General features: G+C 47.3%; 1 protein-coding gene across 1 annotated transcript in view; it reads left to right on the forward strand.

The window, feature by feature from the left end:
• Positions 1-16,053, forward strand: part of LOC135507604 (protein WWC2-like) — a 42,211-nt gene extending 26,158 nt beyond the window's left edge. The window contains 17 exon segments of the mRNA XM_064927153.1: positions 263-336; positions 1,741-1,983; positions 2,800-2,889; positions 3,247-3,479; positions 3,482-3,925; positions 4,705-4,816; positions 6,147-6,230; positions 6,334-6,420; positions 8,287-8,485; positions 8,761-8,922; positions 9,540-9,655; positions 10,212-10,446; positions 10,643-10,810; positions 11,280-11,372; positions 11,953-12,204; positions 12,757-12,884; positions 13,339-16,053. Of these exon segments, the coding sequence (XP_064783225.1) occupies positions 263-336; positions 1,741-1,983; positions 2,800-2,889; positions 3,247-3,479; positions 3,482-3,925; positions 4,705-4,816; positions 6,147-6,230; positions 6,334-6,420; positions 8,287-8,485; positions 8,761-8,922; positions 9,540-9,655; positions 10,212-10,446; positions 10,643-10,810; positions 11,280-11,372; positions 11,953-12,204; positions 12,757-12,884; positions 13,339-13,405 (2,787 nt within the window). The 3' untranslated portion in view covers positions 13,406-16,053.
• The last annotated feature ends 1,368 nt before the right edge of the window (positions 16,054-17,421 follow it).

Genomic DNA, 17,421 nt, shown 5'->3' on the forward strand with positions numbered 1-17,421 from the left:
TCAGGGTTAGAGGTAGAGGGGCAAAGCTGCTTACTACACTGGGGATTTTCTCCCTCCCTACACACACACACACACACACACAGTGAGACCTTCACCAATGGAATGCTAAATGGAGGGAGGGCAGAGCGAGGGAGGGCAGAACGAGGGATGGAGATGTGGAGGTCCCTCTAATGATATTAAACCCAGTCACTTGAACTTGAAGCAGGTACATGTGATGTTTTTGTTCTCTCTCTATCTCGCTCGTTCTCCCTCCGTTTCTCAGGCTGGTATGAGGAGCAGGTCATCCTTGGCTGAGAAGGTTAGACTTAGTCTCCAATATGAAGAGGCCAAAAGAAGGTAATCTCTCTCTCCATCTCTCTGTTTATTTTTTACTGCAGACATTCCTTATGTGAATATGCATATCACCTGACCACAGAACTGCAACAGTAAACTCAACTCAATAGAGATGGATAGAGGGCGCACTAACCAGAAAGCCTGTTTTAGCATGGGCCTTCGGTCACGTTAGCATGGGCCTTCGGTCACGTTAGCATGGGCCTTCGGTCACGTTAGCATGGGCCTTCGGTCACTTTAGCATGGGCCTTAGATCACGTTAGCATGGGCCTTAGATCACGTTAGCATGGGCCTTAGATCACGTTAGCATGGGCCTTAGATCACGTTAGCATGGGCCTTAGATCACGTTAGCATGGGCCTTAGATCACGTTAGCATGGGCCTTAGATCACGTTAGCATGGGCCTTAGATCACGTTAGCATGGGCCTTAGATCACGTTAGCATGGGCTTTAGATCACGTTAGCATGGGCTTTAGATCACTTTAGCATGGGCTTTAGATCACTTTAGCATGGGCTTTAGATCACTTTAGCATGGGCTTTAGATCACTTTAGCATGGGCCTTAGAGCCCATCTGGTCTGACTTCAGATCAGAGCAATTAAGGGTCCATGTCCAGCCATTAAATAGTTATGCATTATCAGTCACAGGCTGTGACCTGGACGGCTGTCAGTTTCACACTTTAGCGACGTGATCTGTGACCACCGTGGGCAGTTTTAGGATCAGTGAATAAAAGGCAGGTAAACCCGTCCCCTTATGGACGGTAATCCCTGACATTTGGGCTTTGAAACGTTTTCTAATCCGCCGGTATAGAACAGGTGTTTCTACAGAGAGCCGGTGGTGGAGTGTGGCAGCGTGACAACTCCCCTGTCACCCCTCCTCCTTTCGGAGATGTGTGCCTGCTGCTGGCTTTAGACCCCTAGGAGTGTGTGCCAGGAGAAAGGAGTTCAAGGCAAGCATTTTCACTGCGTTCCCTTATGAACGCGCGTGTGTTTTTATATAGGGGTTCAAATAGACTACATGGCCAAAAGTATGTGGACACATTCTCGAAAAATCGTGGGCAATAATATGGAGTTGGTCCCCCCTTTGCTGCTATAACAGCCTCCACTCTTCTGGGAAGGCTTTCCACTAGATTTTGGAACATTGCTGCGGTTACTTGCTTCCATACAGCCACAAGAGCATTAGTGAGGTCGGGCACTGATGTTGGGCGACTAGGCCTGGCTCGCAGTCGGCGTTCCAATTCATCCCAAAGGTGTTCGATGGGGTTGAGGTCAGGGCTTTGTGCAGGCCACTCAAGTTGTCTATGAAGATTGCATGGCTGTGTACTCTATTTTATAATTTGACTAATTTGAAGGGGTGTCCACATACTTTTGGTGCATCACTCCCCTCTGTTTCTGTTTCTCTCCTTCCTCCTACAGTATGGCCAACGTGCAGGTGGAGCTGGCCAAGCTGGAGAGCGAGGCGTGGCCGGGGGCGGTGGACGTGGAGCGGGAACGTCTCCTCCTGGTCTCGGAGAAGGAGGAGCTCCTCAAGGAGCTGCAGTTCGTATCGCCACGGCGACGCACCCCGCAGGACCTCCAACGTCTGGAGGCCCAGAGGCTGCAGCTGGAGCAGGACCTGCAGGCCGTCAGGAACACCCCCAGCCACGCCCTGGCCCAGAGGTGTGACCCACAATCCCCGGCACCTTCCCTTTAAAAACCCGGTGGTTGCCTCGCAGCTAGTCGTAGCCGTGCAGTTCCAGACGTTTAGACAGAGGGAAGTCTTAAAAAGTCCCCCGCACGTAGGCGATACGTGAGGTTGTGTGTATGTCGTGTTTGTGTGAGTTCCTCGTTGACGTCCAACGGATAACAAACTAATTGATTTGCCCGCCCACGCGGTTTACGGCCTTTTATTTACCTAATGAACGACGCCAACGTTCCAAAGGGTAAACACTGTAAGGTGTTCATTAGCATACCAATTGTTACTCACCCACACACTGAACACACACACACACACACACACTGTGTGGTAATTGTCTTGTTTTGGAAGCAGAATGTGTCGCTGCAACATTGCGTCACATTAGACGGCAGAGCGACAGCCGTAATTGGAAACATGGCGATTGTATGGGTTGTAATTGTAATTACATATTGACACACACACACACACACACACACACACAATACATTTGAAGAAGCCCTATAATTGTGTCTTGAGCTAATTAGGCTCTGTGTAATTGCTCGATCAATGAAGACAGTAATTAAGGTTAGTGTTCTTGAAGCTTAGTTAGCAGAACAGAGGGGATTCCTACCAGAGGGAAGGGGGCATGTTGTCTATTTAGTATTTATTAGACCAAGAAGTCTCATTGAGGTCAGAAGAACACTTTCCCAAAGGAGACATGGACATGTGTTCTGTCCCAGACATGGACATGTGTTCTGTCCCAGACATGGACATGTGTTCTGTCCCAGACATGTTGTACCAGTAATGATTTGTCTCTCTAGGTTGAAGGTGCAGGAGAGGAGACGAGTCCTGGTGCAGAGGCTGGAGGAATCAACCAGACTGACCACACTGCTCCACTCTCAGCTCAAGAGGTGTGTGTGTGCCTGTGTATCCGTGCACTTCAAGCTTGTATACCTATACACAAACACACTCTTGCGCTAAGGCTGCGGTTACACAGGCAGCCCAATTCTGATATTTTTCACTAATTGGCCTTTTGACCAATCATATCAGCTCTGAAAAAATATTTGATTTGAAAAGATCTAATGTGATTGGTCCAAAGACCATTTAGTGGGGGAAAAAAAGATCAGAATTGGGCTGCCTGTCTAAACACAGCCAAAGTGTTCCTCCAATACACATACATACAGCTACAGTAAGTAAAATGTTGCTGGTTGAGGTGCTTGTTCATGGTGTGTGTTGGCTGTGTGTGTCGTGTGTTCTCCCCCTTACAGTTTGTCGGCCAGTACCCTGTCCGTCTCATCAGGCAGCAGCCTGGGTTCTCTGGCCTCCAGCCGTGGCTCCCTCAACGCATCCTCCTCCCGCGGCTCCCTCAACTCCCTCTCCTCCGGAGACCTCTACTACACCCCCGCAGAACCCCCCTCTCCCCTGGATCTGGACTACCAGTGTAAACTGGACCTGCTCCTCCAGGAGCCCTTGACCCCCTCTGGGATAACCTACAGGCGGGGAGACCCCCAGGAACTATCACCACCATCCACGAACACGAGGTGGAGAACCCACACCCACACAACACGTCGCTTCACACACACGCCGTCGGAACCGGTACCACCGACCTGGTCCCATTAGCGCCGCTGGTTGCGGTGTCCTCGAAGCCGGCAGAGCAGTCCAAGTCGGTGACGTCGCTTTCCTCGAGGTCGTCGTTGTCTTCTCTCTCGCCGCCGGGTTCACCGCTGGTGCTGGAGGGGGTCGGTGCGTTCCCGTCGGCGGGCCCACAGGACTTTGGGGACGGCGACGTCGGTCTGGTGGTGTCGGACTTTGGCAGTCTCAGCCTGGGATTCTACGACGGCCAGGGGATGGGGATGTTTGAGCCGGAGACAGGGGAGAGGGACAGAGGAGGGGAGGTGGGGAGGGAAGGGAGAGGGGCACTGGCCACCCTCAGAGAGAGTATCACAGGTGAGACGTTTACTCTGTTCAAATTCTTCTTTTTTTTGTGAACAATGGTTAATTTATTGGGTCACAAGGGCAATATAATCATATTACACCCCCCCCCCCCCTATTTTTTTTGTACTTACACAATTCCAAGCATACCCCTGGCGGCCCCACCCTATCCCGATCCTTGGACAACCCATAATATTTATTTAAATCAAATTAGAATAAACAACCTGTACTACACTAGAATATTCACAGTCATTTGCTGATACAACACCGTCAAGTAAACATTTGACATCACACACCTACATCTTATCCAACAGTTTAGAGGTTTCTGAGGCGGCTACTTTCCGTGTTTCCAGAGAGCTAGAACGGGCTTTATTCATACGGGAAATGATTCCTTCCTTCCTTCCTCCCTTCATTGGAATTTACCACTGATTAGAAATGCCTTGCGCTGCATGGCGCAACGCTGCCACCTAGCAGCTCAAAATGGAGCTGCACTGAAACAGTCCTCCAGTTCCCCCGAACAGCACACATTTGTAACTCAAGGGCTTGATGATTAGTCGACAAGTTGCGTCAGGTGTGCTTGTCCAGAGTTCCAGCTAAAAGGTGTACTGGTGGAGGGACTGGAGGCTCTCATCGCATCTTTGGATGTGTCTCGTAGATATATCAAAACACTTTTCTGGATTAATGAACTTTTCTCGAGTACTTTGCAAGCAGAGCAGCAGCCCCCACCCCCCGGCATATCAACTGTGGTGTCTTATTTCAGTTGTACTTCATGTCTTCATCTGTGTTGTTGTCAGACGTGGACCTCCAGAGGCCGGGGGAGGACAGGCCCACCTGTGTGTCAGCAGCCGTGTCAGACGAGTCCGTGGCCGGGGACAGTGGGGTGTACGAGGCCTCTAATGTCAAACGGTGGGTCACACTCACTTCCCGCTCTTTTCATTATTTCCATCGATCGCACTCGCTCTCTCTCTCTTCAGTACTCTCCATCCCTCCCTTCCCCCTGGTCGCACACTCTCTCTCTCTCTCTCTCTCTTCAGTACTCTCCATCCCTCCCTTCCCCCTGGTCGCACACTCTCTCTCTCTCTCTCTCTCTCTCTTCAGTACTCTCCATCCCTCCCTTCCCCCTGGTCGCACACTCTCTCTCTCTCTCTTCAGTACTCTCCATCCCTCCCTTCCCCCTGGTCGCACACTCTCTCTCTCTCTCTCTTCAGTACTCTCCATCCCTCCCTTCCCCCGTGCCTTTCATTTTCAACCTCTGCCCCCTTCGTTCTCAACCTCTTCCCCTCTCTCCATCCCTCTCTCATTTGTCTTGCGGTACTGCTGTTCCCAATAGTGTTGGTCCACTCAAAGGGTCACGATGGGTCTTTTAACCTCCTCTTCCTCTCCCCTTCTTCCATTTAACCCAACGCCTGCGATGTTTGGCGCAAGCTGTGATGAGAGAACCACAAGACCTCAATTAAAACAGACCACCAAACTGAAGGCTCCTCAACACACACACACACACACACACACACAATTAGCTTCGTCTCATGTGTATCACACAGTCGGAGACAGAGCTGTATCTGCTCTTTAATGACTGAATGGAAGAAGCCCTGTCTGTTTGTCAAACGTGAGAGATGTTTGAGATGCTGACACGCAGAGTTCTGTTGCCCAGTTGTCTTCCTAATTAGTGCATGGGCTCGGTTGCCCAGTTTGGCTTTTCGTGATTAGACTGGCCTCATTGATGTCTGTTTTTCCCACTAAAACGACTCCTATGGTTAAACTCTTTCATCATCTCTTGCCCCCTAAAGGGGGGGTTTGATGCTGATCCCTTCAACCAGTGTGGTGTGGACTCGATCTCTCTCAGCTAGCGTTCTCCCTCCTTCTCTCGCTCCCTTTTTCTCTTTCTTTCTTCCTCTGTCACTTGCTTTCTCTCTGCTTGCTCTCTTTTTTTTTCTGTCTCTTTCATACCCTCTACTTCTCCTGTCCTCCCTTGCTCTCCCCTTGATTTGATTTAAATTAGACGATGAGCCAAGGACACCCTTTCTTACTCTCACTCTGAAATGTCTCTCTCCTCTGCCTCCCTCCTGTCTCTTCTGTGTCCCTCCTGCCTGTGTCCCTCCTGTCTCTCTGTCTCCTCTGCCCCCTCCTGTCTCTCCTCTGCTCCCTCCTTTCTCTCCTCTGCTCCACCTCTGTTCTGTATTTTATATTCCAGATGTTCTTTTTGATTGGTAATAATAAAAACCTGCTATGTTAGTAGGTCAATGGAGTCTGATGAACCGGCAGTCTACCTGGAGGACGAGCCTGTCCTTCCTGAGTCTGCCCAGGTCCAGATAGGCCTGAAGTAAGAGTACACACACACACACACACACATTAAGCTACGCAATGTCTATTACTCCATCCTGCCCTGTTGTCGAACAACTGAAAGATAGTGTTGTTGTTTACAGATATGATGCTGCCAACTCCAGTTTTGTCATGGTGATCATGCAGCTGCAAAACCCTGCTGCCCTGTCAGTCCCCTCCACTACCAGAGTGTGAGTTTTCACCCACTCACTCATTAATTTGTTCATTAATTCGTATATCCGTATAGGTGTACTAACTAGACTCTGTCAGTGTTGCGTTGACACAGACAGCATCGCAGCGTGTTACAGACCATGTTGACTTTGAGAGTGCCGCTGTGCTCAGCCTGTCAGTGTTGCGTTGACACATCCATACACGCATCTACACAGACATCCACACACGCATCCACACAGACATCCACACAGACATCCACACACGCATCCACACACGCATCCACACACGCATCCACACACGCATCCACACAGACATCCACACAGACATCCACACAGACATCCACACAGACATCCACACAGACATCCACACAGACATCCACACAGACATCCACACAGACATCCACACAGACATCCACACACGCATCCACACACGCATCCACACAGACATCCACACAGGCATCCATACACACATTCACATATCATACACACATCCACACATCCATACACATTCCATACACACACCCACACATCCATACGCACACACACGCATCCATACATCCATACACATATCATACACAAATCCACACACCCATACACATATCATACACACACCCACACATCCATACACATATCATACACATATCATACACACATCCACACAGGCATCCACACAGGCATCCACACAGACACACATACACACAGACCCACACATCCATACCCACACATCCATACCCACACACATCCATACACACATCCACACCCACACACATCCACATCTGCACCCACATCCATACACACATCCACACCCACATCCATACACACATCCACATCTGCACCCACATCCATACACACATCCACATCCGCACCCACATCCATACACATCCGCACCCACATCCATCCACACATCCATACACCCCCCCACATCCGTCCATACACACATCCGTACACACATCCACATCCGTACACACATCCATACACACATCCACATCCGTACACACATCCACATCCACACATCCATATGTCCATCCACACCCACATACACACAGCCACATACACACATCCACACCTACACATCCATACCCTCACAGACATACACACATACAGACATACACACACTTGGCCTTACATCACATAGGTGTGTCTTGTCTACTCTCTGCAGGGGTGGGTGGGCTCTGTCATGTTTATTATTTATTGAGACCCCTCGCGGCTTTCTCTCCCACCAGCAGCCCCTTTTCCTGTTTCTTTTATGGCTGACAAAAATTAAAAAGTTAATCCATTCTCTCATGTTCCCAGGCTTGAAAAGACATTTGTGTCCAATCGAACAGCGGGGAAACGCCTTTGAATCCCTTGCTCAATATTCAGCTGGAATATCTCCCCCAAAATATGATGCAACTTAGCAGGGGGTAGCTACGCGTTTAAAAAAAACTGTTTTATTCTTTCTTCAACCAAACTTCCTTCATCTTATTATCATTCAACTCATTTGAGTGAAAATTTGGGCTCCTTTGTAGTTTGTGAAATATGCATATGCAGATGAGTCTGCTGTGTGGGGGTTCGTTTGCGGGTGAGAGGAGAGGAGTCTTGCAGAGAGGTTTTTTTTCCAGGAAGTGTTTGAGTCAATGTTAACTGGAGCAGAGAGAGAAATCCTCAAAGATGCTTGGGGCCTCTGGCCGGAAGCTACAGAACAGCAGGCAGAAAGGGAAGAGCACACATCTCAATAACACAACACACCAGAGGTAACTAGCCCTTATCCCAACAGTCCCCAGGCCACGTTCACTTTAGAGTTTAGGAGTATTGGGTTGTTATTGGACGACATGACCTCAACAACATTGAAATGTCATTGAATATATATTTTTTGTATAACTCTCCTCCCCCCCCTCCCCCCAACAGATACATCCGGGTGGCGCTCCTCCCGTCTTCCAGTGACATCAGCAGTCTGTTCAGGACCCGCGTGGTGCCCGTGGCGCTGCCCGACAGCGTGACGTTCAACGAGGTGTTCAGGGCGGCCGCGCCGCACGCCGTCCTCCGGCACAAGACGCTCCGCATCGACGCCTGCACCGTGGGTCTCGGGGGCACCGAGGACTGCCTGGTACGTATACAAGGCACCGCACAAACACACTTACCAACAGGCTTTGCGCACCTACCAACACTCAGTTAACTAAATACAGAGCTGATACTGGACCTCCACTGTAGATTTACCACACGATAACATATTGCTTGCTTATAACAACGTCAACCATTACGACTGGGACAGGGTATAGAATGTGACCAAAGATGGGCCGGACGAACTGACAAGACACTTTCTCGCACAGACTCTGTCACTTTCTGTCATTATCTTTCTCCTGACCCTCTCTCTCTCGCTAGGCTGGAGCCCATGTGAGTCTGGGAGAGCTTCCAGTGAGTGGGGATATGACCCGTGTGTGGTACAACCTGTTGACCAGTGAGAGGACCAGGGAGATAGAAGAGGCCAGCCAGGAGAGACCCGGCCCTGGGCCAGAGCAGCACTCTGCAGGGCCCGTGGACATGGTGAGTCCTCCTCCACCACTTCAGACCACTTGGCTCTGCCTGCCTCAGTCTACATGTTTCTGGATATGCCCACTTCACTCTGATTGGAGATCAGTTCAAATTCACTGTTGCATGCAGGTTATATTATACAGAATATGCATTCTATTCTACTGAGGGGGAAATGACTAGTGGGAGGCCTCAATCTCTGCAGGCACCTATAGCTGCATCGACCTCAGATGGCAGCACACGAAAGTCAAATGGAAAGTTGTTTTTGTAATTTTACCCCCCTTTTCGTGATATCCAATTGGTAGTTACGATCTGGTCTCATTGCTGCAACTCCCCAACGGGCTCGGGAGAGGCGACGGTCGAGTCATGCGTCCCCAGAAACAGGACCCGCCAAACCACGCTGCTTCTCAACACACTGCTCGCTTAACACAGCCGCACCAGTGTGTCGGAGGAAACACCGTTCAACTGACGACCCCCCGTGGCCAAACCCTGCCCTAACCCACACGACGCTGGGCAAATTGTGCGCCGACCTAATGGGCTCCTGGTCACGGCCGGCTGTGACAAAGCATGGGATCAAACCCCAGGCTGTAGTGGCGCCTCGTTCCAATATTGTGTTGTGTGTATGTTGTCAGGATGCGGTGTCGGCCCTGCTGCAGAGGACCTCCAGCGAGTTGGAGGCTGTGGAACAGGAGCTGGCCTTGGAGGAGGAGGAGAGAGCGAGCCAGCTGGACCTGGACGGACACCAATGGTACTGACCCACTGTCCCTCACAGCCTACTCTTTACTACCATTACAAACACCATTATTTTCAATATACACACACACACACACCACAGGTGGAGAGGTAGAGCCACCTGGGGATGGACAGAGACCAATGGTACTGACCCGTCCCTCACAGATGACACTTTATAACCATTACAAACACCTTTTGACTTGGCGGGAGGTCTGTCGACGTGACCTTGGGCAGGGCGCTTGGCCCTGGTTGCTCCTGCGGGTCGCTCTGGATGGGAGACGGTAAGATGACTGAATTGAATGTAAATGTTGAGTGGCTTTACTGCAGGTGGTAGACTGTATGTTTTAATATTCAATTAAACATTTAAAATTATTTTTTTAACACCTTCGGGGGACATTTTCCTCTCGCAAAACGACGTGTCACTCTTGCTTTTAAGACGTACAACATGGCTACATCAACATTTTACTCAAACATAAAAATGTTCTCGCTGTGAGCACACGCCGTAACATTTTGAATGGACAGGTTGCATATCATGCAACAATATGGCTGACCCTGACCACCTCTCATGACAGGCTGAGCATGCTGGGAGAGGACAGCGCTCAACTGGTCCTCGGACTGGAGGAGGAAGAAGAGGGGGAGGAGGAGAGGAAAGATTCTGTCAAGGCGGAGACGAAGTTTGCTGGTTCTGGGCAGGCGTACAGAGGGGAAGAGCCGGAGGAGGAGTGTCGAGAAGAGCCAACCAGAGAGGAAGAGGAGGAGAGGAGATATAAAGAGAGAATCCCTCAGGCAAATGAAGGACCAACGCTGGTAAGCTGCGTGAGCTCTGACGCACACACACACACACACACACACACACCCGGCTGAATGGAGAAATCTGGCCTCGAGAGGTGTTTAATGTGGAACCCAGAGCCGTTAGATCTAGACACACACACACTTCAAAAAGTCCACTTTTATTTGGTGAACCCACATCTCTGTAGCAGTAATATACTCTAACCTTCTCCAGGTGGATGCGGAGACGAACACAGAGATGTGTGGTATGGCGGTGAGGCCTAAAGACAGACCCAGCCTGGGACCAGGACCACGCAGCGCTCAGAGAGGCTTCGTACGGAACAGTATGATCATGAGGTCTCAAACCTTCTCCCCTGGGGAGCGCAACCAGTACATCTGCAGGGTGAGTGGGTTGTATACACACACACAATCACACACACACCCCAATCCCAGACCAAACTAACACAGAGCTTTCCCAGACTTAACACCAGTGGATGTTCCTATTCTCCATTCTTCCCCCTCTTTCTTCTCTCTTCATCCCCTCTTTCTTCTCTCTTCATCCCCTCTTTCTTCTCTCTTCATCCCCTCTTTCTTCTCTCTTCATCCCCTCTTTCTTCTCTCTTCATCCCCTCTTTCTTCTCTCTTCATCCCCTCTTTCTTCTCTCTTCATCCCCTCTTTTTTCTCTCTTTCATCCCCTCTTTCTTCTCTCTTTCATCCCCTCTTTCTTCTCTCTTTCATCCCCTCTTTCTTCTCTCTTTCATCCCCTCTTTCTTCTCTCTTCCATCCCCTCTTTCTTCTCTCTCCCCCCCCCCCTCTTTCTTCTCTCTTCCCCCCCTCTTCCTTCTCTCTCCATCTCTCCTTCTTCTTACAGTTGAACCGGAGCGATAGCGACAGCTCCACATTATCCAAAAAGTGCCCGTTTGTCCGGAACACCTCGGAGAGACGCAGCCTAAGGGTTAAGAGGGTGAGTTTAACATGTGTCATCTCTTTATCTTGCATTCGCTTTCAGTTAACTTCATGGGAGTGATTTGGCCAATAAAGGGATACATTTTCATCAGGCAAAGGAGCACCAGATCGTTGCAATAAATACCATGAAACCCATCATAATCTGAAGAGCAATGTTGAGATTGTTCTTCAACAATGTGCAGTATATTCCAGTCCAATGTCTTACAGAATGTCAGCCGATACTGGATAAATGGTCTCGTCCCGCTTCATAACTGGGTTGATGGTCTGCTACTGCTCTGTGTTGTTCTCCACTCAATACTTATTCGGGGTTTAACTACTCTACTTGTAATGACTATATACTGTCTTCTTATAATACCACCTTGTAGGATTTTTCATTTTTTGTATTTATGAGTTAAGTTTTATGTCCTCTCGATATGCCGTTCCATTCAACGCTACAATGAATGTCAATGTATCTTTGTCTTATTTTTTTTTTATTGGAAAATAATACCAGTATTATAAAAAAATAAAAATCAACAATGTGCAGTATAAGGAACCAAATATTTCTGCATTGCTCTTTCATTCTCTCTCCCTCCTTCAAGACCCTGTGCCAGCCGGTGGTGGTGCGGAGGCGTGGTGGAGCTGGGGATACAAACACCCGGACCTCCCTGGACTTGGAGCTGGCCCTCCAGGCTTCGCGAACGCGTCAGAGCCGTCTGAACGACGAGCTCCAGGCCCTGAGGGACCTGAGGGCCCACCTGGAGGCCCTGAAGGCCCGGGGAGAGACGGCGCTGCCTGGGTCCGTTCTGCACGACCACCGGTTTCACAGGCTGCTGGAGCAGGCCGAGAGACAGGCATGTGGCTGGATAGACGTGTGATAGATATAGTATGCACATGCTCATTTCCAGCTGTGAGATGATTAGGCCACTCGACATCACAATGTTTTGCAATGGTCTGAATGGCACTCGGGATCTGATGGCTTGTGTAAGGATACCTTATACCCCCTTATGCCCCTCCGGCCACTCTACCATGCCATCATCAGCCACTCTCACTAATAGCAGCTAACGGCAGTTAATGCCAGGCCTCTGGCCCAGGTTCTCTCAAGCTTGATTAGGCACTGAAGAGACTTAATGGCTGTATAATCTGGTGCCGTTCGCTTCCACCTGAAGTGACCCTTTTAAAAATAAATAAAGCGTTGCCCAGGTCGCAACTTGATGAGTAAGATTTTGCATAAAGAATGAAACCATTAATTTGCAGAGTCCACATCAGTCGGAAGACACAGTATCCTGCATTTCAGAGCAACTGAAGTGAAATACTTTGTTGCGCTCACTTTTATGGAATTCTCTCTCTTGTCTACCAGTCTCTCTCCTTCAATGAACACTTTCTCTTGTCTCCCTCTGTCCCAGGCGGAGCAGTCTAAGGAGCAGCAGCGTCAGGAGCAGCGGGCTGAGAAGCTGATGAGGAGGGCCTCCAAAGACGTGTGTCGGCTGAGAGAGCAGAGCCAGAAGGTCCCCCTGCAGGTCCAGTCTTTCAGGTGACACATCCCTCCGTCCAGCCCTTATGCCTTTATGGACAACTATTTGACCATAGGGTTTGAACTGTTTTGTATCTTGTCTCGCCATCTTGGGTAACTGATCCTACTGGTCAGATATAAGCCCCATTTATACCTTCCGTTAACATGCGTCCTTTGTCCTGTTCTTATCCCGATCGTGACCCGATCTCGTTTACACTTCTAAAGATCTGATCCCAGTACGTCTTTTAATCGTCTACATCTGTCAAAAACAAAAATGCGGGTGCAATCAGAATGTGAACAAGATCATGTTAGAACCAGGTATAAACAGGCTATAGTCTCTGATCTTGTTATGCTCCATCCTGATAGGCCTTGATGGTCAGGTTACTGTAAAAGCACTTTGTGAACAACTGCTGGTGTAAAAAGGGTTTTACAAATACATTAGCTTGATTGATAGCCATTTCTTCTCTCTTTGCAGGGAGAAGATGGCCTACTTCACACGCGCTAAGATCAATATACCATCCCTACCGGCTGACGATGTATGATTACATTGTAACACAATGAAGTATTTTTCAAACTTTTTATAGCAGAGTATTTTAATAGTGTAGTTACTTTGAATGAAAACAATCGAATAGTTTGTACACTATAGTTTATGCATTTGTATAATAAGTTGTAATTGAATAATGTCTTGTAGAAAAAAGAAACTAAGTAATGGCTTTCTTGTATCAGGAGAAAACCCAAAATAGAGTTGTTTTGGTACTTGTATTCTGCTTGTGATTTTTCTGTACAGTTGTATTGTGTGTGTGCGTGCGCGCGGGGGAGGAGAGTGTTTGTCGCCCTCTGGTGTCCTGTGGTGGAACTACACCACAGGGCAGGGTGCGGGGCTGATTGAGCGAGTCTCAGTCCTAAATCAACCCCGATCCCCTGCACACTTATGGAGCTCTAACAGGATTGGATAGGTGTAAGTTATATGGTAATAACGACACTGCCTTCTGATAGTCTAGATGGCATGTTCACTGTATTTCTTCCATGTATCCAATCCTCTGATCTCCAGAGGTGTATAGTGGGTAGGGGCTATGGGTTGATTTGTTATTGGGCATCAGTGTTAGCTAAGTGTGCGTATGTGAGAGAGAGAGAGAGAAGGCGACCTACTACAGTATATCATATATAATGTCTTCTGTCCAAAGCTGGTGCTCTGCTATTTTTTTCTCTCTCATTCAGAACAAAACAAACATACACCTTGTGAATGTAATGTAACTGCTTTTCCACTTCTATCTGTCTCTGAGATACTGCACTGATAGTGTTCTGTGGCTTCTTGCTTTTTACACCGACCCGCCGCAACGCTAATTATTACTGCGTTCGCTGGGCTCTAGTCTCAATATTATAGTTCAATGTTTTGTGAGTTACTAGCCTGGTCCAGGATATGTTTTTGCACAAACTGATCTGGGACCAGGCTATTTTGTAATTCACTCTGCAACTTCATTTGTAAGATTGGTTTTCCTTTCCCCCCTGTTTCCCAACGGTTGAAGTATTTATTCAAAGGTTGAACATAAAACCTCTGTGTTAATGCCTTTTGTTACAGATAGGTTCTCTGGACTAGAGAAAAGACCATGCAGGAAACATACTGGACCCAAATCATGTCATTTCCAGTGTTTAAGTGTTTGAAATAGCACCCTATTCTCTATGTAGTCCACTACTTTTGACCAGAGCCCTATGGGCCTTGGTCAAAAGCACAGAGCCCTATGGGCCTTGGTCAAAAGCACAGAGCCCTTTGGGCCTTGGTCAAAAGCACAGAGCCCTTTGGGCCTTGGTCAAAAGCACAGAGCCCTTTGGGCCTTGGTCAAAAGCACAGAGCCCTTTGGGCCTTGGTCAAAAGCACAGAGCCCTGTGGGCCTTGGTCAAAAGCACAGAGCCCTGTGGGCCTTGGTCAAAAGCACAGAGCCCTGTGGGCCTTGGTCAAAAGCACAGAGCCTGTGGGCCCTGGTCAAAAGCACAGAGCCCTATGGGCCCTGGTCAAAAGCACAGAGCCCTTTGGGCCCTGGTCAAAAGCAGTGGGCTATATAGAAAACAGGGTGGCATTTCAGACAAAGTCAAATCAATACTTTTTTTTGTATTTTTTCATAGACATGAAAGCTATAATATTCAGTATACATCAGTTTCTTTGTATAATAATGTGTTGTACTCCAGTAATTCATTATATTTATTATTTCTCCAAGGAGTCTCCTGCTCTATTTTTCTGAATCATAGGACAACGATTGACCTTTGTGGTTTCTTCTCTTTATTTTGGATCTAATGTTTTGTTTGTGTGTCTGTAAACCAGAGAACAAACAGTATTGTTTTTACTTTGCCTTTTTTAACAGCTAATAGCTAAGGAACAACAATACCAGCCGTATTCAAAGCACTTCTCAGAGTAGGAGTGCTGCTCTAGGATCAGTTTTGACTTTTAATTCATAATGAATAAGAAGGGGAACCTGATTCTAGGTCAGCACCCTTACTCTGAAACGCTTGAATAGGAGCCAACATCTGATTGACCTGTGAGCATAAACAGTATCTTTGGTATCGTACTTAGTTTGCATAGCTACACCTGGACTCGACATATATATGGCACTTCCAATCAAATGTGTTCACGTCCGTTTAGTTTACCAATACAATGTTGCCTCACAATATCAACCAGGAAGATGAACATGGATTTGTATTGTGGGTTGGCGGAAAAGTTTGGACTTTATTTTTCCTGTGTATTTATTTTTTGTGTTTGTATTATTTATGTTTTGGTCCTGTGCAGACGTGCCCCCCTCCGAACCTTTTTAATTAGCAACGTATGGATGGTTCAAATGTTAACTCACTGTTTCCCCGCTGATGATCAGCTAGTTTAGAGACGCACTGATATCAAATATGTTTTGTACAACTGACCTACAGTGCCTTCAGAAAGAATTCACACCCTTTGACTTTTTCCACATTTGATTGTGTTACAGCCTGATTTTAAAATTGATTAAATAGATTGTTTTTCACTGGCCTACACGCAATACCCCATAATGTCAAAGTGGAATTATGTTTTTCGATTTATTTTTTACAAATTAATTAAAGATGAAAAGCTGATTTATGTCTTGAGTCAATAAGTATTCAACCCCTTTTGTTATGGCAAGCCTAAATAAGTTCAGGAAGTATGTGCTTAATAAATCACAAGTTGCATGGACTCACTTTGTTTGCAATAATAGTATTTAACATGATTGTTGCATGACTACCTCATCTCTGTACCCCACACATACAATTATCTGTAAGGGCCCTCAGTCAGGCAGTGATTTTCAAACATCGATTCAACCACAGAGATCTGGGAGGTTTTCCAATGCCTCGCAAAGAAGGACACCTTTTGGTAGATGGTTACAACAACAAAATGCAGACATTGAATATCCCTTTGAGCAAGGTGCAGTTATTAATTACCCTTTGGATGGTGTATCAATACACCCAGTCACTACAAAGATATTGGCGTCTTGCCTAACTTGCTTGCCGGAGAGGAAGGAAACCGCCATGAGGCCATTGCTGACTTTATAAAAGTTAGAGTTTAATGGATGTGATAGGACAACAATACTAACCTAATTGACATCATGAAAAGAAGGAAGCCGGGAGGATGGCTCATGATGGCTTTTTTTTACCTTTATTTAACTAGGCAAGTCAGTTAAGAATAAATTCTTATTTTCAATGACAACCCACTTTTCCTAGGCTAACTGCCTTGTTCAGGGGCAGAACAACAGATTTTTACCTTGGCAGCTCGGGGATTCGATCTTGCAACCTTTCGGTCTAACGCTCTGACCACTAGGCTGCCTGCCGCCCCAAATAATAATGACTCGAATGGAGCGGTATCAACCACATGGAAACCAAATATCTGATGTGTTTGATGCCATTCCAGCCAATATTGTGAACCTTCCTCCCTCCCCTTAGCAGCCTCCACTGATGTACAGAATACAAATATTCCAAAACATGCAGCCTGTTTCTAACAGGGCACTAAAGTATTATCTAAAACACATCTCCCAGTGTCTGGTGGAAAGCAGGCAACCAGTTTTTCTTCTATTTTGCATGTGCTTAGCTCAATTCTGTTTTTGTTTTGTTTTTTATCCTGAAAAACTTACCAGTCCTTAACGATTACAAGCATACCCATAACATGATGCAGCTCGAAAATATGGAGTGTGGTAATCAGTAATGTGTTAATTGGATTTGCCCCAAACGTAACACTTTGTATTCATGACAATGTATTATAATGATAACTGAAACAAACAACCTTGTCAGAGTATTTTTGATTTCACATTTATCAAGTACATATTTGGTATTAATTCCAATCATATGAACACTGGGCTTATATCACATCCAATTTTGAAGAACCCATAGAGCAAGACTATATGGACAAAAAAGGAAAGTAATCTGGATAAAAACCATCTCCATTAGCCTGGCCTAAAAGTACATCACATGACTATAATCCTCTCTTCCATCATTAGCCACCTAGATATGTACGCGAGAGGGCGCCACGGAGCGATGAACGTAATAGCACTGTCGTGCTTGCTCGTGATTG

The sequence above is a fragment of the Oncorhynchus masou genome, chromosome 21, assembly GCF_036934945.1.
Source record: "Oncorhynchus masou masou isolate Uvic2021 chromosome 21, UVic_Omas_1.1, whole genome shotgun sequence".
Classification (NCBI taxonomy): Eukaryota; Metazoa; Chordata; class Actinopteri; order Salmoniformes; family Salmonidae; genus Oncorhynchus; species Oncorhynchus masou.